Raw genomic sequence first — 21132 nt, forward strand, 5'->3', positions numbered from 1 at the left:
TTTAGAATAACTTTTCTGTCTGACACCTCTATCCATGTCAGGAACTGTCGAGAGCAGGAGCAAAATCCCAATAACAAACCTCTCCTGCTCTGGACAGTTCCTGACATGGACAGAGGTGGCAATAGAGAGCACTGTGGTCAGACTGGAAAGAACTACACAACTTCCTCTGGAGCATACAGCAGCTGATAAGTACTGGAAGGATTAATACTTTTAAATAGAAAAAATTTACTAATATGTATAACTTTCTGGCACCAGTTGATTTGTAGGGGATTAGAAAAAACATGGCTGCTATCTTCCAGAAACAGCGCCACCACAAATAGGCTGTGTCTGCTATTGCAGGTCGCCTTTATTAAAAAGGTACTCCGGTAAAAAAAAAAAAATATATAATATATATATATATATATTATTATTATTATTATTATTTTATTTTTTATTAACTGGTGCCAGAAAGTTACACAGATTTGTAAATTACTTCTATTTAAACATCCTAATCCTTCCAGTACTTCTTTTAGAATTACTTTTCTGTCTGACCACAGTGCTCTCTGCTGACACCTCTGTCCATGTCCAGAGTAGGAGCAAATCCCCATAACAAACCTCTTCTACTCTGGACAGTTCCTGACATGGACAGAGGTGTCAGCAGATAGCACTGTGGTCAGACTGAAAAGAACTACACAACTTCCTCTGGAGCATACAGCAGCTGATAAGTACTGGAAGAATTAAGATTTTTAAATAGAAAGAATTTACTAATCTGTATAGCTTTCTGGCACCAGAGTGCCACTTTAAAGTCAATAGCAGATTTATAGCAGACAGAAACTTTGCTGTCTCTTTATTTATAGAGCAATGATTATTCTGATTTTGTAACCGCATACAGGGTTATAGGTACAGACGCTGCAAAGATAGTGGTCGCATCCTGATTCCAGGTGCCTGAGGGGCCCCAAAATTATACAATGTAACAGTGGTCTCCAAAATATGGACCTCCAGATGTTGCAAAACCAGCCAATGGCTGTCCGGGCATGCTGGGAGTTGTAGTTTTGCAACAGAATGTCTATCAGTACTCTAGGAAAGCTGAATGATAACCCTGTATGGTGATATGTCTCCTTCTCTTGTGTCATATTTAGTGTTCAGTCGTCATTCAGGGGTCTGGAAAAGCCGCAGGATCTGAAATGGGCGCACTGATGCTTGTCACCTACCATTTAGCCAAAACATAACATACTCATTTCTACCAAATTTCTGAGAATAAAGGGGTTATCCAGGAATCGAAAAACAGAGCTCATTTCTTTCAAAGAACTCTCCCTGTCTGTCTCCAGGTTGGATTTGGTTCTGCAGCTCAGTTCCACTGAAATGAATGGAGCCAAGTTGTAATACCACACCCAACCTGGAGACAGACAGGGAGCGGTCTTTGAAAGAAATTAGCTTAAAGGGATATTCTGATGCTATAATAAAAAATAACATGGTACTGCTCCCCCTGAAATAGAAAAAAAGCCATACTTACCTGGCTCTGGTCCCCCTCAGGTTAGTCTCTGTCCGCTCGCCCGATCTTCTGTCTTTATTCTTCTTCTGAGACAGGACCCGCTGGTTCAGCCAATCACTGGCTGAGATGGGACACCACTACGGCAAGTGATTGGCTGAGCCGGCAGGTCCTGCAATGAGCAGTTATTTCATAAGACAGAAGATTGGGGACCAGATGGAGACGAACTGGAACTGTGGTGGACCAGGGGTAGGTGAGTATGGTCTTTTTTTCCCAGATTTTTTTTTTTTTACGCTAGCACCAGTATACCCCTTTATATATTCAGTAAAGCTCTTTACAAGGTATCGTGTCTTGATAGGAGCCTATACCCCGTCACATACAGAACTGCAAAGTTCAGCGTGCTGCTCTTGGAAACAGATGTTTATTTGTTCCGCACGGTGATAGATGTAACATAGCAGCTGAAGTTTCCAGGTATCTTCCAACTTAAGATAAAACTTGGCCATAAAAATCTATGTGGGCTGCGTCCACTGCAAATAATGCCGAATATTATGGCGCCAAGTCATCTACGGATAGACATGGACTGAAATAAACCTGGTTGTTTTAGCTGCGGGACTGCACTCTAGTAAAAATAAAACAGAATTTTGAATGCAGCTCTGGATGTGACTGCAGATTCCTGAAGATTTGAGGATATATACAGAATTATTTTTTTTGTTGCCACGACTTACCAGTAATGTCAGCATGCATCTGAACAAAGAGGGGGTTCTTACTGAGCCCCCCACATAGGAACAAACTGCTGATGTTGTGGCCTGAAGAGGCCATTGTCTCCAAAATGTGTCTGGTTCCCAACTACAAGACAAAAAAAATAAAAAGAGGATAAAATCAGTGAGTGAAGGAGTAGTCGAAGTCGGTGTGTAACCTACGGATGTAAGCACAGGCTGTTAAAGGAGTACTCCGGGATATAAAAATGTATCCTATCCCAAGGCCACAACTCCCCCCCCCCCCTGCGATTTCCGGTACAGGGCCCAGCTCTCCAGCCAAATAGTATGTGTCGACCATCACACGCCCCCTCAATGCAACACTATGGCAGAGCTAGAGATTGGGGGCTGCTTCGTACGGTGGTCGAACACGCCCCTTTCCTGTGGACTGCCGGGGTCACGTAGAGGAGGGATGGGGGTACTGACTACTAGGAATTGACACTTATCCCCTATACTAAGGATAGGGAATAGGTTTTTACATTCCGAAATACTACTTTAAAGGAGCTGTGATCACATGACCAGGCTGTGCAGGCCCTCAAGAGATAGGAAGAGAAGAAAGCGGTTCCTGTTCAGGTGCCTGTGTGCAGAGGAGTTGCTGGTCATGTTGGTCCATGTGGGGTGTGGTACAGCCTTCGAGCCTCAGTGAGAGAATACCTGCCATGAGAGAGATGGTGACAACCTGCTACAAGGGCTGGTTTGTGAAGAGGGAGACAGCCTGCTACAAGAGCTGCTTCTCAGAGAGGGAGACAGCCTGCTACAAGAGCTGCTATGTACAGAGCGAGACAGCCTGCTACAAGAGCTGCTCTGTAAAAAGGAAGACGGCCTGTTACAAGAACTGCTCTGTAGAAAGGGAGAAAGCCTACTGAAAAAGCTGCTTCACAGAGAAAGAGCCGGCATGCTACAAGAGCTGCTCCTCAAAGAGAGTGACAGACTGCTATAAGAGCTGCTTTGCACGGAGTAAGGCAGTCTGCTAAAAGATCTGTTCTGTAGAGAGGGAGACAGCCTGCTACAACAGCTGCTTCTTTCACACTAACAGCCGTTCTTGACAGGGCGCAATGGCAAACTCTTTTTTTATTTTAGTTTGTTGGCCGTCATTTTGACGGGGTGAAATGGGTTATAGTCAATGGCGTCCGTTGGGCGCGGCTGTTTTTCAGCGGGATTAGTGGGAGAAAAAGATGGCACAAGCAGTATTTTTTCTCCCGCTATTCTCCCTGGCGGTCCCGACGGCCGTCAAAGTACTGTGTGACAATGGTAGTGTGAAAGGGTCCTTAGAGAGGGAGACAGCCTGCTACAAGAGCTGCTTTGCAGAGAGGGAGACAGCCTGCTACAAGAGCTGCTTTGCAGAGAGGGAGACAGCCTGCTACAAAGCTGTTCCTTAAGAGATGAAGACAGTCTGCTACAATGTTACTTTGGCAAAAGGAAAGACAGCATACTAAAACACATAGATTGTGGAGAGGAAGACAGACTGCTGCAAGAGCTGCGAGAGGGAGACAACTTACTACAAGAGCTTCTTTGCAGGGAGAGAGACAGAAGATAACTACAACAATGACCTAAGTTTATCTGTTTTCTGACCGGGGAGAATTTAGTGTAGTGAATATCCCAATTACTAACAATGCAAATGATAGAGACACATCATATATGTGTACACAGTCCTGGAGGGGATCCATGTGTATTGTCCATTAGAAGAACATTATACATTGTATCAGTTTTCATGAATACACATGAGATCGATATCCCATCAGATTACAGGCAAGAAAACCTCTTCATCTCACCGCAATACTCTGCACTGTGGCCAAGTACAGCAGAGCCAGGTCATCCGGGCCCCTGGACAGAGTCAGCCCCACAACCTGCGGGAAACAGAAGATTGAGGTTAATAGGACCCTAGAACTGAGACGACCTACTGTATGTACCCCCAGTGCATTGTCTATGGGCCGTCTGTGATAGTCCGACATCCAATTCCTGTCTCATCAGAGGCAAAGGCTGCTGCTCTGTTCCTCCTCTGTGCTTTACTCTGCAGTTCTGCTTGTTCAGATTACTCAGCAGCAAGGCGATGCATTGGAAGCCGATTTCTCGTACTCATTTTTAGCCTATGTATAAAGCTGAGTAACTTTGCAAGACTATCGCCCCGAAATATATAACTAATATCACAAATTGTGCTGACTTCAGCGGAACGGTCAACCTATTTTTAAAACCTAAATATTGAGTTGTGACTACATTTAAAAGGGTACTCCACTGGAAAACATTATATTTTTTTTGTTCAAATCAACTGGTGCCAAAAAGTTGAACAGATTAGTAAATTACTTCTATTAAATAATCTTAATCCTTCCAGTACTTCTCAGCTGCTGTATGCTCCACAGGAAATTCTTTTCTTTTTGAATTTCCATTCTGCCTGACCACAGTGCTCTCTGTTGACACCTCTGTCCATTTTAGTTCCGGACACGAACAGAGGTGTCAGCAGAGAGCACTGTGGTCAGACAGAAAGGAAATTCAAAAAGAAAAGAGCTTCCTTTGTAGTATACAGCAGCTGATAAGCACTGGAAGGGTTAAGATTTTTTAATAGCTATAATTTACAAATCTGGATAACTTTCTGGCACCAGTTGATTAAAAAAAAACTGTTTTCCAGTGGAGTATCCCTTTAATATTTTAGAATCCCTTCTTAAAGGGGTACTTTGCCCCTAGACATCTTAAGATGTCTAGGGGTGGAGTACCCTTTTAAGAGACTGTCCAGGAAGCTGTCCAGGCTCTGTACTGTTACCCATCATGTAACAAAAACAACCCCCCCAAAACACTATAACTTACCATCCCTTTCAGGGTGAGGTCAGCAAGGGGCGATCGGTTTCCATGAAAATCGGGCCAGACATGCAAATCCCCAGTCAGAGGGTCTTGCGGTCGCGCCGCCCGGATTTGGTCCAGGTGATGGTTTAAGTATGCGTACAGGTGTTGGCCCCTAAGAGAGAAGCGAGAAATCTGAGAGTTATTCTATGCAATGTAAATATTTACACATGTGGAGAGAAGGAAAACGCGACCAATCAGACGTAATTATCCGATGGCGAAACCTCACGGTCGTCTTATTTATAAATCAGCGAAACCCCAGAAGTCAACAGAGACGATGGAAAATATGGAGAGAAAAGTGTCTGGGTACATTCAGGTGAAGAGCGCCAAATAAATATAAGTCAGACTGCTATACACTGCCTAAGGCTGACACTGTTATGGGGGAACTGGGAAGTCATTGATATAAGCCACTGTGCTGGCATTGGTATGAAACTACTGTGGCTGGCACTGTTATGTGGTTGCTTAGACTGACACTGTTATGTGGTTTCTTAGGCTGGCATTGTTATGTAGTTGCTTAGGCTGGCACTGTTATGTGGTTGCTTAGACTGACACTGTTATGTGGTTTCTTAGGCTGGCATTGTTATGTAGTTGCTTAGGCTGGCACTGTTATGTGGTTGCTTAGGCTGGCACTGTTATGTAGTTGCCTAGGCTGGCACTGTTATTTGGTTGCATAGACTGGCATTGTTATGTGGTTGCTTAGGCTGGCACTCTTATGTGATTGGATAGGCTAACACTGTTATTTGGTTGCTTAGGCTGGCACTGTTATGTGGTTGCTTAGGCTGACACTGTTATGTGGTTGCTTAGGCTGACACTGTTATGTGGTTGCTTAGGCTGACACTGTTATGTGGTTGTTTAGGCTGACACTGTTATGTGGTTGCTTAGGCTGGCACTGTTATGTGGTTGTTTAGGCTGACACTGTTATGTGGTTGGTTAGGCTGGCACTGTTATGTGGTTGCTTAGGTTGGCACTGTTATGTGGTTGCTTAGGTTGGCACTGCTATGTAGTTGCTTAGGCTTGCACTGTTATGTGGTTGCTTAGGCTGGCACTGTTATGTGGTTGCTTAGGCTGGCACTGTTATGTGGTTGTTTAGGCTGACACTGTTATGTGGTTGGTTAGGCTGGCACTGTTATGTGGTTGCTTAGGTTGGCACTGTTATGTGGTTGCTTAGGTTGGCACTGCTATGTAGTTGCTTAGGCTTGCACTGTTATGTGGTTGCTTAGGCTGGCACTGTTATGTGGTTGCTTAGGCTGGCACTGTTATGTGGTTGCTTAGGCTGGCACTGTTATGTGGTTGCTTAGGCTGGCATTGTTATGTAGCTGCTTAGGTTGGCACTGTTCTGTGGTTGCTTAGACTTGCATTGTTATGTGGTTTATTAGACTGGCATTGTTATTTTGTTGCTTAGACTGGCATTGTTATTTGGTTGCTTAGACTGGCATTGTTAGGTGGTTGCTTAGACTGGCGCTGTTCTGTGGTTGCTTAGACTGGCACTGTATCGGGGGAACTGATTCTGTCACTGTTTCGGCTCCACTTTCACAACAGCCAGTTAGCTGCAGGTGGAAGAATAAGATTTTCCCAGGGAATCCTCAGGTTCCAGCGCTGTTCCCCATAATGGCGGCTGATTGGCCGCTGTCTCATTTAAAGTGAATTGGTAATATTCATTTAGCGCACATGTATACACAGCCACCCTCTAATGAACCCCCGGGGGCCCCGGGCATCTGTTCTCCCACCTGACATCTGACCTCCCCCCCACGCTGTATATTTGCTCTGAGATTTCGCTCATTTAGCTCCATGTTTTTTCCATTAGAAGGTCACATGTGCGCCGATCCTGGGATACCGCTCAGAATGCACCACACTTGGAATACATTAAAATCATTAATTCGCATCAACACTCACATCATTGGAAATGTTTTCTTTTCTGGAACCAACTTGAAATTTAAAACTTTAAACTTTTCCAAAATTTTATTTTTATTTGTTTTTCTTTGTTTCTTTGTTCATTTTTTTTTTTCTTTTCCAGATTTTTTTTCCCGTCACGCTTCAGTTTTAATTTTTAGCTTTCTGGTTACATGAATTATAATACAATTATTATTGTTTATATTGATGTTTATTACAAATTTTTTTGCTATATAGAGAATAGCGTAGAGGTTCTTGTGTATGCCTTGCGCTTACCTGTTTTAGCTGATGTGGCAGGTGTAGGCCTGGAACCTTAAGGGAGTGTTTCCCAACCGGGAGCCTCCAGCTGTTGCAAAACTACAACTCTCAGCTTGCCCGGACAGCCTTTGGCTGTCCGGGCATGCTGGGAGTTATAGTTTTGCAACAGCTGGAGGCACACTGGTTGGAAAATACAAGCCTCAGGGATCACCTCCTCTTGATCAGAAGTTTTGGACTTAAAGAAGCAATACAGAATTTTGTTTTTGTTTATATAGTGCAGCATAGGCTATTATTAGAGAATAATGTAGAGGTTTTTGGACAGCAGCAGTATACAGATAGAGCTGGAGGGGAGGTGTGCACTCCATGTGACTGGAGTACAGAACACATTTCCAGCATTGTATGCTGATGAAAACTTTAAAGCCTCCGATTTTTTATTCGGGTGTGAAGAATCTTGGCAGCTCTTAATCTGGCGCTGCCGCAGATTTGCCAGCATGCGGCCCTCCTAGACCGAGGCCCGTAATGGAGAAAACAGACGCGGATTCCGTAACCGCACGACCCGAGGAGAAATGCACTCTTGTTACATTCAGAAACATAATCTGTCTTCTTCTTTTCGTCTTTGATCTTCGTCCCATTCTTCTCCATTTTTTTTTTTTTGGTCTAAAAGCTTTCAATCAGGACGAGACAAAAGTAATTATGGTCCGCGATGTCTTGGCAGGTCCTTCCCATTGTGCGGCTGATGTACGAGCGCGGCTGCTTTCCATCATTACAGTAATGACAAATTGAAAAGGTTCCAGTCGGCAGCAGAAAAAAACGTACGAGAAAAAAAAATAAATGACACTGACCTGGATTTCGCTTTGTTTTGTAATTCGGTGAATCCATCGTGGCCTCGGACCATGTGATCAATCTCCAAAGAGAGAGACAGACAGAGAGAGAGAGAAATGCAAATTCAATAAAGTGTAATGGATCCAGCGTCTGATTCTACATAATGCAACATAATCTATTTATCTTCCCGGGACCCAGAGTACAAAAAATAAAATAAAATAAATAAATTAAATTAAAATAAAATTAATTAATTAAAATAAATAAAATAAAAAAATGTATTAATGAATTAATTAAAATAAAATAAATTTAAATAAAATAAAAACATTATAATAAAATAAATAAATACATTTAAATAAAATAAATACATAACTAAATCAAAATAAAATAAAAAAAAATAATAAATAAATAATAAAAATAAACATAAATTAAATAAATAAATGAGAATAAAAATATAAATAAATAAATGAAAATAAATAAATTCAAATAAAATGGATTAAATAAAATAAATACATAAATAAAAATAAATTAATTAATTAAAATAAAATAAATACATAACTAAATCAAAATAATAAAAAATAAATAAATAATAAAATAAACACAAATTAAATTAATTAATTAAAATATAAATATAAATAAATGAAAATAAATAAATAAATGAAAATAAAATAAATTAATTAATAAAAATAAAATAAAATAAATAAATAAAACTCTTCAATTCAGTTATAGGGATTGGATGTACATCAGCAAAAGGACAAAGAAATAGTAACATTTGTTTTAACTTGGAGAAATGAGAAGAGGAGGAAGAGGAATGGGAAAGTTCCCAATGTCTGGACTTCGAAAAGTTGAAAATTTTTCCATTATTTATCGGCTTTGGCCGGATTAAAACTCACGGAAAACAGACCCGTAATGTGTGTTATAAAGGGATTTTTTGGTTTGTCCTTTGCAGCTTTCCATAGAGCTTTGTGTTTCGATTCATTAACATTTTTAAATGGGCGCTGTCTGATTCCAAAATCTTTTTATATGTCGTACATCTTGGGAAAATATTGAGCTTTCTAATAGACTTCATAAGAAAATGTTATCTCATTTTTATAGAAATCATGGCTTATGAAAAAAAGACCACTAGGGGTCCCCATACCATGCAGAACATAATCCTGTCCGGTTGCCGCATCATCTTTGTCTCAGCTGCAGCACAGGAAGAGACAAAGTCCAGGAAGTGAGGGCGGGACTAGATCTCCTCTGTGCTCACTCCAGTCCTATCAGACTGCAGCATGAAAACAGAGAGGAGACGGTTACAGAGTGGCCTGCAGTGATTGGATGAAGAGACCCAGCACAGTACAGCAGACTCAGGGGGGGGGGGGGAGTAAATGCATGGTGAGTGAGGTCGGGCTCAGTGCTTGACTCGGACATGCCCCTTCCTGAGCAGTAAATGTCAGAATGAGTGAGCAGCAGAATGGAGGGATTTGTGAGCCAAATACAGGAGATAGACATAAGGATTTTTTTTAAGCCTAAGGGTCTATTCACACGGCAAAATGTCCGCTTGTGGAATTCCACAGCATATGAAAGCCCAATACACTTCTATGGGATTCCGCACTCCCATTCACACTTCTGAATTTCCGCTAGCGGAATCCCATAGAAGTGTATTGGGCTTTCATCTGAGGCGGAATTTCGCTAGCGGAATAAACGCAGATTACTTTGCGGTCTATGGGGACAGTCATGTCTGTGTGGTCCTATCGAAATATTTCCGTCCAGAGATTCCGTAATGTGAACCTAGCCTTAGACTTCTTCCTTTATATTTATTATTCCTTTTGAATCCACTTCTGTGTTTGGCTCATAAACTGACACCAAAATTGACACCTGAAGATGTGAAATCTGCACCACGAGTCAATGAATCTAGAAATTGTATATGGATCATTCACGTCTGCACCTTTTCATATGGCGATATTGTTTAAATCTCATCCACTTTGCTGGGTTTTCTGCACAGAAATGTAACTATGAAATATCTGCAGCTTTTCTGCTATGTTTGAACGCAGCCTTATGATGGCTCGTCACCGGACTGTCCCCAATAGAGAAACCCGACAGAACACGACAGAAACAGATGACACAGACAGAAGATTCCTCCCCCCAATGTGGAGATGTCGGGGGATGAGCTCAGGGTATTTGGGGATGATGACAGCCGCCGTCTCCACACTCCATGAATCACTTCATATCCAGGATCGATATGTAAATGAGGCGGCCGCAGCGCGCCGCTATCTGAGTCACACCGGATCATCGAACCCTCATGACTAAACATCCATATATTATGCAGGAAATCAATGTGCGGCCATCGCTTCACGTCACATCGCTGCTGTCTGAAGACGTGCGGGGCAGAGATCACCGGATAAACAGCGAATCCTACTGCAGCTCATGGGCACGGGCAGCACGACAGAGACAGGCGGCACGACAGAGACAGGCGGCACGACAGAGACAGGCGGCACGACAGAGACAGGCAGCACGACAGAGACAGGCGGCACGACAGAGACAGGCGGCACGACGGAGACAGGCGGCACGACGGAGACAGGCGGCACGACGGAGACAGGCGGCACGACGGAGACAGGCGGCACGACAGAGACAGGCGGCACGACAGAGACAGGCGGCATTACAGAGACAGGAGGCACGACAGAGACAGGCGGCACTACAGAGACAGGCGGCACAACAGAGACAGGCGGCACGACAGAGACAGGCGGCACGACAGAGACAGGCGGCACAACAGAGACAGGCGGCACGACAGAGACAGGCGGCACGACAGAGACAGGCGGCACAACAGAGACAGGCGGCACGACAGAGACAGGCGGCACAACAGAGACAGGTGGCACAACAGAGACAGGCAGCACCACAGAGACAGGCGGCACGACAGAGACAGGCGGCACAACAGAGACAGGCGGCACGACAGAGACAGGCGGCACAACAGAGACAGGTGGCACAACAGAGAATGGCACTGCAAATACTCAAGACTATTGGAGTCTTATAGGAAAATTATTGGGGTTTTATATAGATGAAGCTTAAATGGGCACTGTCATTAAAAAAATTTTTGCTATTGCACTTTGTTTAAAAAAAAATGAATTTTTCTATGTATTGTTAAAAAAGCTGCCACTAGGTGTCTCCCTACTTGTCCAGAGCACATCCCCCCCATCTCTTGCACATACTTTGGACTCTTGCTGGCCTGGCAGAAGTCCGAAATCAGGAAATGCAGTCTGGAGGCTGAGGGTGGGGGTCGGGTTGGGTGCAGCCTTAGCCAATGATAGCTCATCTCACACTGAACTGCTCTGGGCTGTGTGTAGCAGAGTGAGGGAGGAACTTCTCCCCTGTATGGCTTCAGATGATGTCACGCCTGCTGGGGAACGCCCCTTCCCAGTCTGTGAATCTGACTGAGACTGAGCAGAAAATACAGAGCAATATCAAGGTAGAAAACTAAAAAATAATAAAAATAAAGGCTGGGGCTGGTTTATGATGATGGGGGCAGGGACCTGGGAGGATTATAACATTTAACAAGATCATGATAGGTTCTCTTTAAAGGGGTACTCCGCCCCTAGGCATCTTATCCCCTATTCAAAGGCTAGGGGATAAGATGTCTGATCGTGGGGGGGTTCGGTCGCTGGGACCCCCCCTGTGTTCTCTGGCCCAGCACCCCAGTGAAAATTTATCTTCAGAAAGCAGGAGAAAATCCCCATAGCAAACCTCACCTGCTCTAGACAGTTCATGAAATAGACAGAGGTGACAGCAGAGAGCACCATGTCTAACTGGAAAGAACTACACAACTTCCTCAAGGATATACAGCAGCTAATAAGTACATCACAACAGAAATCTTAAACAACTCACAAGTTTTCCAGTTGCGCTTTGTCCTCCCTCATTGAGCCACAATCCGGGGACCATGGCTGAGTAGTAGGGACCCCACACACCGGGGACAAATATAGGCTCCTCACTGATCTGTATGGGGAGGAAAAAAAGAAGAACACCGTATGATTACATTTCCATTAGATTTATGGATAACAAAAAGATTGTGTCTGCCCTGCTCCTCGGGGGCGGGATTAGTGGTGGTAATACATTGTAGATATACAGTTTACATTGTTCCCCATAATACATTGTATATATACAGTTTACATTGTTCTCCATAATACATTGTATATATACACTTTACATTGTTCTCCATAATACATTGTATATATACACTTTACATTGTTCCCCATAATACATTGTAGATATACACTTTACATTGTTCTCCACAATACATTGTGTATACACTTTACATTGTTTCCCACAATACATTGTATATATACACTTTACATTGTTCTCCATAATACATTGTATATATACACTTTACATTGTTCCCCATAATACATTGTATATATACACTTTACATTGTTCTCCATAATACATTGTGTATACACTTTACATTGTTCTCCATAATACATTGTATATATACACTTTACATTGTTCCCCATAATACATTGTATATATACACTTTACATTGTTCTCCATAATACATTGTATATATACACTTTACATTGTTCTCCATAATACATTGTATATATACACTTTACATTGTTCCCCATAATACATTGTATATATACACTTTACATTGTTCTCCATAATACATTGTATATATACACTTTACATTGTTCCCCATAATACATTGTTCCCCATAATACATTGTATATATACACTTTACATTGTTCTCCATAATACATTGTATATATACACTTTACATTGTTCCCCATAATACATTGTATATATACACTTTACATTGTTCCCCATAATACATTGTATATATACACTTTACATTGTTCTCCATAATACATTGTATATATACACTTTACATTGTTCTCCATAATACATTGTATATATACACTTTACATTGTTCTCCATAATACATTGTATATATACACTTTACATTGTTCTCCATAATACATTGTATATATACACTTTACATTGTTCCCCATAATACATTGTATATATACACTTTACATTGTTCTCCATAATACATTGTATATATACACTTTACATTGTTCTCCATAATACATTGTAGATATACACTTTACATTGTTCCCCATAATACATTGTATATATACACTTTACATTGTTCCCCATAATACATTGTTCCCCATAATACATTGTATATATACTTTACATTGTTCCCCATAATACATGGTATATATACAGTTTACATTGTTTCCCATAATACATTGTAGATATATACTTTACATTGCTCCCCATAATACATTGTGTATACACTTTACATTGTTTCCCATAATACATTGTATATATACACTTTACATTGTTCCCCATAATACATTGTTCCCCATAATACATTGTATATATACACTTTACATTGTTCCCCATAATACATTGTATATATACACTTTACATTGTTCCCCATAATACATTGTATATATACAGTTTACATTGTTCCCCATAATACATTGTATATATACACTTTACATTGTTCCCCATAATACATTGTATATATACAGGATACATTGTTCCCCATAATACATTGTATACATACAGGATATATTTCCCAGCAGATACAATGTATCCTGGGACAATGATTCCTCCTTTCTGATGATCCACAGGCGCGTTCAGCGGATCATTTACAGTCGGGCCTGAAATCCTTGTTTACTTTGGCTAATGCCATCTGTAAGTGTTTATATTGGACACTTCTTCCACATGATGTCTAAAACTTTCGTAAAAAGCCTCTGCGAATTGCTGGGAAGGATCAGGGTAAAGATATCTGCAGCACATGGAGCCTCCGACTGCCCGTGATGAGCATTTGTTATCTATATGTAAGTATACATTGTCATTGTGGATACAGTAAGCCAGTGTTTCCCAACCAGTGTGCCTCCAGCTGTTGCAAAACGACAACTCCCAGCATGCATAGACATCCTTACACCAATGATTTCCAACCACTGTGCCTCCAGCTGTGGCAAAACTACAACTCCCAGCATGCCCAGACATCCTTACACCAATGGTTTCCAACCAGTGTGCCTTCAGCTGTGGCAAAACTACAACTCCCAGCATGCCCAAACATCCTTAGGTCAGTGATTCCCAACCAGTGTGCATCCAGCTGTTGCAAAACTACAACTCCCAGCATGCCCAGACATCCTTATGCCAATGGTTTCCAACCAGTGTGCCTCCAGCTGTTGCAAAACTACAACTCCCAGCATGCCCAAAACACCCATACGTGAGTGATTCCCAACCAGTGTGGATACAGCTATTGCAAAACTACAACTCCCAGTATGCCCAGACATTCTTACACCAACGGTTTCCAACCAGTGTGCCTCCAGCTGTTGCAAAACTACAACTCCCAGCATGCCCAAACATCCTTAGGTCAGTGGTTCAAAATCATGGTGCATCCAGCTGTTGCAAAACTACAACTCCCAGCATGCCCAAATATCCTAAGGCTAGTGAATTTCAACCAGTGTGCCTCCAGCTGTTGCAAAACTACAACTCCCAGCATGCTCAGAAATCCCTAGGCTATGGTTTCCCAACCAGCATGCATCCAGCTGTTACAAAACTAAAAATCCCAGCATGCCCAGACATCCTTAGACCAATGGTTTCCAATCAGTGTGCCTCCAGCTGTTGCAAAACTACAACTTCCAACATACCCCGACATCCTTAGACCAGTGTTCTCCAACCAGTGTGCTTCTAGCTGTTGCAAAACCACAATTCCCAGCATGCCCGGACAGCCAACGGCTGTCCGGGCATGCTGGGAATTGTAGTTTTGCAACAGCTGGATGCAGACTGGTTGGAAAATATTGCATTAAGCTACTGTAATGGTCAGAAACCTTATGGAGAATCAGAGAGTAGGATGTTGCATTATCATATAGAAGACTAAACAATAGTGTTGCTCGCGAATATTCGCAATGCGAATTTTATTCGCGAATATCGCATATTCGTGAATTCGCGAATATTCGCGAATATAGCACTATATATTCGTAATTATGAATAGTCTTTATTTTTTTTTTGTTTTTTTTTTATTTATTTTTCACAGTGCGAAAATATGCATATGTTAATTTTCGCATATGCGAATTTTCACATATGCGAAAATAAATCGAGAATATTACAAATATTCGCGAATTCGAATATGGCCTATGCCGCTCAACACTACTAAACAATGGCAGAATGTTTGGGGCGCAATAGGTAATACAGATGACATGTGTCATGTGGGGTCCTATAGCTGAATCCCAAGGAGTTTCATCTCAGAGAGAATAAGTTGGACAAGGACCCCGCTGCAATACACTAATCTCTATATATTCTTTTGTATTATAATACATATATTTATATATATATTCGCTGCAATACACTAATCTCTTGGTGTTGGATCTAGTTCTGTAATAATAAATCTTCCGGCATGTATTGGGGTTTGCTATATATTATATCTAAAATTCAGACCCCAGCAAAGCCGAAACACAGTGTCACACTATATACTGCGGTGACACACAGTAACAAAATCTACAGAATGACAACCTTTAGACCAATCAAGAAGCGTCTACTGACTACACCGTGCAAGTCATCCTCTTGTATCATTCATTGGTCGTATAACTGAACCTCAATGAGTTTCATCTCAGAGAGAAGAAGCTGGACAAGGACCCCTCTGCAATACACTAATCTCTATATATTCTATTGTATTATAATATATTATATATTCTTAGTGATTCTCTCGCAGCAAGAGACATCTTCTCCCTATGATCCTTGCTGCGGTAGGTTTTCTGGGGTCAGGGAGAGATTGTTTTTTGCTGAGCTCGGCTCTTCTGGAAATCTTCTGACAACAAGAACAATTGGGTGTAATGGGAAACGTGGCTTCGATTATAAACACTGAATGTTAGTGGATTATTTACTCGTCAGATTAATAGCGACGCCGGGTCCTGAATGTAAACTTCATAGCTGGCGATTTACATTAGGATGTGGAAATCTGCGCAGTTTACATTATGAAACCACATGAAATACATAGGACAAACCCGTCAGATCGCAACGTCATGGACCGCGAGGGTGAGGGCGTCGACTATGTGTCATGTGATATCAAAGGATATTAAAGGGAAGATGATAAAATAGACATAAAGCACATGCAAAATTATCAGGATTGTGCTTATAGGCATTACAGAACTACTACTTCCAGCATGCCCAGAAATAGTTGTAGTTATGCGACAGCTGGAGGCACACTGGCTGGGGAACACAGGGTTAGCCTCTCTATAAAATTCCCCCGGTTTGTGCAGTATTGTGGGGATTATAGTTTAAAACTGGAACTATTGGTTAGCCCAGTGTTTCCCATTCAGTGTGCCTCCAGCTGTTGCAAAACTACAACTCCCAGCATGCCCGGACAGCCAACGGCTGTCCGGGCATGCTGGGAGTTCTAGTTTTGCAACAGTTGGAGGCACACTGAATGGGAAACACTGGGTTAGCTAGCCTCTCTAGAAAATTCTGTGGCTTGTGCAGTATTGTGCGGATTATAGTATACACTCTGTGAATTTGGCATTACAGAACTACTACTCCCAGCATACCCAGAAATAGTTGTAGTTATGCGACAGCTGGAGGCACACTGGTTGGGGAACACAAGGTTAGCCTCTCTATAAAATTCCCCGGTTTGTGCAGTATTGTGTGGATTATAGTTTAAAACTGGAACTATTGGTTAGCCCAGTGTTTCCCATTCAGTGTGCCTCCAGCTGTTACAAAACTACAACTGAGGCACACTGAATAGGACACACTGGGTTAGCCTCTCTAGAAAATTCTGTGGCTTGTGCAGTATTGTGCAGATTATAGTATACACTCTGTGAATTTGGCGTTACAGAACTACTACTCCCAGCATGCCCAAAAATAGTTGTAGTTATGCGACAGCTGGAGGCACACTGGTTGGGGAACACAGGGTTAGCCTCTCTATAAAATTCCCCGGTTTCTGCAGTATTGTGTGGATTATAGTTTAAAACTGGAACTATTGTAGTTTTGCAACAGCTGGAGGCACACTGAATGGGAAACACTGGGTTAGCCTCTCTAGAAAATTCTGTGGTTTGTCCAGTATTGTGCGGATTATAGTATACACTCTGTGAATTTGAACACAATATAACCTTGTCCTAGTTCTTTAGTTTGCTCTTGGTATATTCCTTTTATTTTTTTTTATTTTGTTGTTGTTTTTTTGTATTAAGATGTTTCTGCAGTGTTACTCTGTTTGTCTTGCATCAAGTTTCCGTTTATTTTTTGGCTTTTTCTTTTTTAGCAGGTTCCTATTTCCTTCTCTTTTGACTCTGGTAGGGAGAGTTAGCCAAGGGTTTCCATAGGGACATTGCAGGGACAGTAAGGTTTATTTGTCTGGTGATAGGTTATAGTTCAGGATTAGTTCTAGGGAGAAGATTAAGGACAACCAGTCTTTATATTTGTTCCTTTTTTTTTGTCATCTTTCATCCACATTATCTACCCCTTCTGCTGTCTATTGCTATACTTGTTCTTGTTACCTGCCAGATGTTGGCAGGTATGTATGTTTTTCTGTGCCTGTTATTATTCGGTTCTATTTTAAGTCCTGGGGGTATCTGAATACTGGGAGCCACAACTAGGGTGACTGCTATAGGTAAAGCCCAGTTCTGCCATCTAGTGGCCAGCTGGCCCTCTAACTATAAATAAAGAAGCTCTCTCTCTCTCTCTCTGCCTTTCTCACAGCGGTAAATCTCAGCATGACTCAAAGGACCAATCAGATGCCTGTAAACACAAAAAAGTCAACGCTAGCTCCGAGCTGGCATAAATTGTAGTAAATATGATAGAGGAAGAGGCCACGCCTCCTTCATGCCATGTCGTTCCCCCTGCCAACCCACTTGGTGAGCGCACAAGTCATATACCATTGACCAAATGTTGATTTGCAAAAATGTGCAAAATTTAGCTGGGGCTCCCGGTACATGCGTCCCGCACAGTTCCAGCAGAAAGTCCCACATTTTTGAGTTTTTTTAGGTCTATTTCTCTAGTGACACCCAAAGCCGCTTTCAAAGACACAAGTTTGTCTCCATTCCACTGTCAGACATGTGACAATCTGCACCTGTAGAACATTCATCCCATCTTCGACAATCCACAAACCACAGGAAGACTACAGAATTCTCGGTGGAGCTTTGGATGTGAATGGAGAAGAAAACACCCTGTGCAGATACATTAGTATATATATATATTCCCAAAGTCCTGGTCTCCTCCGGACATGGCCAAACGAAGGAAAACAGGCGCCAAGTTATACAGAAGCCTTTGTTTCCCTCCTGATCGTTGGCTGTCCAGGCATTCTGGGAGTTGTAGTTTTGCAACAGCTGGAGGCACACTTGTTGGGAAACACTAGGTTAGCCTCCATAAAATTCCCTGGTTTGTGCAGTATCATGCGGATTATGGCATACACTGAACCCAGTATAACCTTGTATCTCTCTAATACTTTGTCCTAGTTCTTCAGTTTGGTTTTTGTGTACTTCTGTTTTTTTGTATTAGAGTTTTTGGGGTTTTGCTCAGTTTTTTTTTTCTCTCTCTGTATCTTTCCTGTTACCTTCTTCGTGACTTTACTAGGGAGAGTTTGTTCAGAATTTACATAGGGACATTGCAAGATAAGTGAGTTTTGTTTGTCTGGTGATAAGTTATAGTTCAGGGTAAGTTCTAGGGAAAAGATTAGGGACAGCCAGGTCAAGTTCAGGTTACAAGTGTCAGTGTCTTTCAGATTTTACTCTGTTTTCTTTGTCAGAACCTGTAGGGTTAAAAAGTTCTGACAGCTTCTTTGTTGTTCTTTGTTAATTGCTTACGCCCCGGCTGTCTTGACTGTCAGCTGACCTTGTTTGCAGCACCTGTTGTGGCTCCATATAAGCTGCCAGTTTACTCCCAGTCAGTGCTTGCTATAGGGCTCAGTTTGTACTCTAGCTAGCTGTCTTCTGCATTTGTTATATCTGGCTTCTTGAACCTTTGGCTCCTCTCGCTGACTATTCTGTCTGGTATTAGCGAATTTGTACTGTGACTTCTCCTGGCTTCAGATGTGGATAGTTGACATTGGACCTATTGTGTGAGTGTTTAGTCTTTCTTGTCAGTCTGTCTGTATTACTGTCCCCGGACTAAAGACTGTGTCATTGTAGTTTATTATTTTGACAAATACGCCCCTCACGTATATAGAAATCACCACAATCCACCTCCAAAAATGGAACTTCATGCGCTGAGGGACCAGGTAGTAATGTGAGCAAATAACTTTATTCCCAGCATGCAACGAGTTTCGTGCATCTGCGCTTCATCAGGCTTCATCACGTATATAGGAAGGGACTGTTGTGGGCCTGTTATTTAGGACAGGTACGCAAGTAGGCAGGGACAGGGGGAGTGGGCGAGAATAGTGTGCACTCCTTCCCTGCCCATACGTGACATTCTTTATTTGGTTCCTAGCTCCTTCTTTTTACTCTGTAAGGGAGAGTTAGTCCAAAGTTTCCATAGGGACATTACAGGGACAATGAGGTTCATTTGTCTGGTAGAGGTTATAGTTCAGGGGAAGTTCTAGGGACAAGAATAGGTTATATAGCGCACAAGTCATATACCATTGACCAAATGTTGATTGTGCAAAAATATGTTTTTTCAGGTCTATTTCTCTAGTCACACCCAAAGCCGCTTTCAAAGACACAAGTTTGTCTCAATTTCACTGTCAGACATGTGACAATCTGCGCCTGTGGAACCATCAATGCAATTTACAACCCCCAGGAAAACAACAGAATTCTCGGTACAGCTTTGGATGTGAATGGAGAAGAAAACACCCTGTGCAAATACATCAGTATATATTCCTAAAGTCCTGGTCTTCTACGGACAAAACAAAGACCAAACGAAGGAAAACAGCCGCCAAGTTATACAGAAGCCTTTGCTGGTAATTCTCTGCAGCTTCCCGAGAGCCGAACCCCCCGTCCCCCCCCCCCCTCCCCAAACCCAAAAAACCAACATGTTTTGATTTTGAATTCGGAGGCTTCATCCAAGACCTTCACGTGGCATCTGCATTAAAATCTCCAGAAACGCTTGGACATGTCACATGCTCGATAGGAATAACTTCCAGAAATCGGAATGCGAGCGCTGACCTCTTCCAGTTACGATACGTGACTCATTTCTGGGCCGAACGGATGAATCTGAGGCCGGAGCGAGAACCTCCAGACGGGATTTATTTCAGCCTCTGACTCTTCCAAGTATCAATTAGCGGCCGGGATTCCTGGAGGAAACCTCAGGGTTCTCAGCTGCTCAGAAGCTCTTTGTCTAGAGGGATCTGATCGGTATCTACCGCATACGGTAGTACAGCATACTGTGATATATCAGCTTTGGGGAAAGCTTTGGGGCAACCAATTTGGCCACCATGATGAGGTCGCCAGCTTCATTCCCGGTTGTCACTGTCATGGATGGATCACTGTACGGCTGGATACATTCACCATTTGAGAGGTTGGCAACGCTGAATATAAACCCTTAAATGGGCACTGTCATCAACTTTTATTTTTGATATGTTGTAGTACTTTTATTTATTAACAGTGTATTTTACGTTTGAAAACCGGCCAATAGGGGTCTCCCTCATAGTGGCCGACTGCAGGCTGGCATGACGTCACGCCTGAATTCGGACCGATGCCGGCCGGGCATCAGTCCTAATCCATTCATCCTGCGCTCGCTCCCTGCCTGTCAATCAGACAGGCTGGAGCGAGCGCTGAGAAGAGAAAAAGTGCGCATTGGCTCCCCTGCTCCCTGGCCTCGCACGCCGGCCCCGCCTCCCGGCATCCCGTCGCTGCTGTCCTGCACTTACTTTTCACGCTGGCCCCGTCGCTGCACTGTCCTAGTATGTCTGGGAGGGGGAGGAGGAGCGGGTTGCACGGCGGGCTTCGGGTGGCGGGGTTCAGGGGGTGGGGGGGGCGGTCCGGGCGGGGTTGCGTCGTCACGCCCCCTCCCATAGACTTGCATTGAGGGGGCGTGGCCGTGACGTCACACGCCTCCATCGCTGCACCCGACGCTCTAAAGGAACGCCGGGTGCATCAGGGAGATTGCGGGGGTCCCCAGTGGAAAGGGGATAAGATGTCTAGGGGTGGAGTACCCCTTTAAGCAGAAGAAGTTTGTCAGCATCCCCCATGT

The 21132-nt window shown here is 42.7% G+C and overlaps 1 protein-coding gene across 5 annotated transcripts in view; it reads right to left on the reverse strand.

Moving 5' to 3' along the window:
- Positions 1-21132, reverse strand: part of FGGY (FGGY carbohydrate kinase domain containing) — a 207520-nt gene that overhangs the window by 67406 nt on the left and 118982 nt on the right. For all 5 annotated transcript variants that reach the window (XM_056532944.1, XM_056532945.1, XM_056532948.1 and 2 more), the window contains exons 9-13: positions 11881-11988; positions 8046-8107; positions 5023-5170; positions 3996-4070; positions 2194-2314 (exon numbers count right to left, since the gene is read on the reverse strand). In XM_056532944.1, the coding sequence (XP_056388919.1) occupies positions 2194-2314; positions 3996-4070; positions 5023-5170; positions 8046-8107; positions 11881-11988 (514 nt within the window). The remainder of the gene's footprint in view (positions 1-2193; positions 2315-3995; positions 4071-5022; positions 5171-8045; positions 8108-11880; positions 11989-21132) is intronic.

Source organism: Hyla sarda, chromosome 7 (genome assembly GCF_029499605.1).
Source record: "Hyla sarda isolate aHylSar1 chromosome 7, aHylSar1.hap1, whole genome shotgun sequence".
In the NCBI taxonomy this organism is placed as follows: domain Eukaryota; kingdom Metazoa; phylum Chordata; class Amphibia; order Anura; family Hylidae; genus Hyla; species Hyla sarda.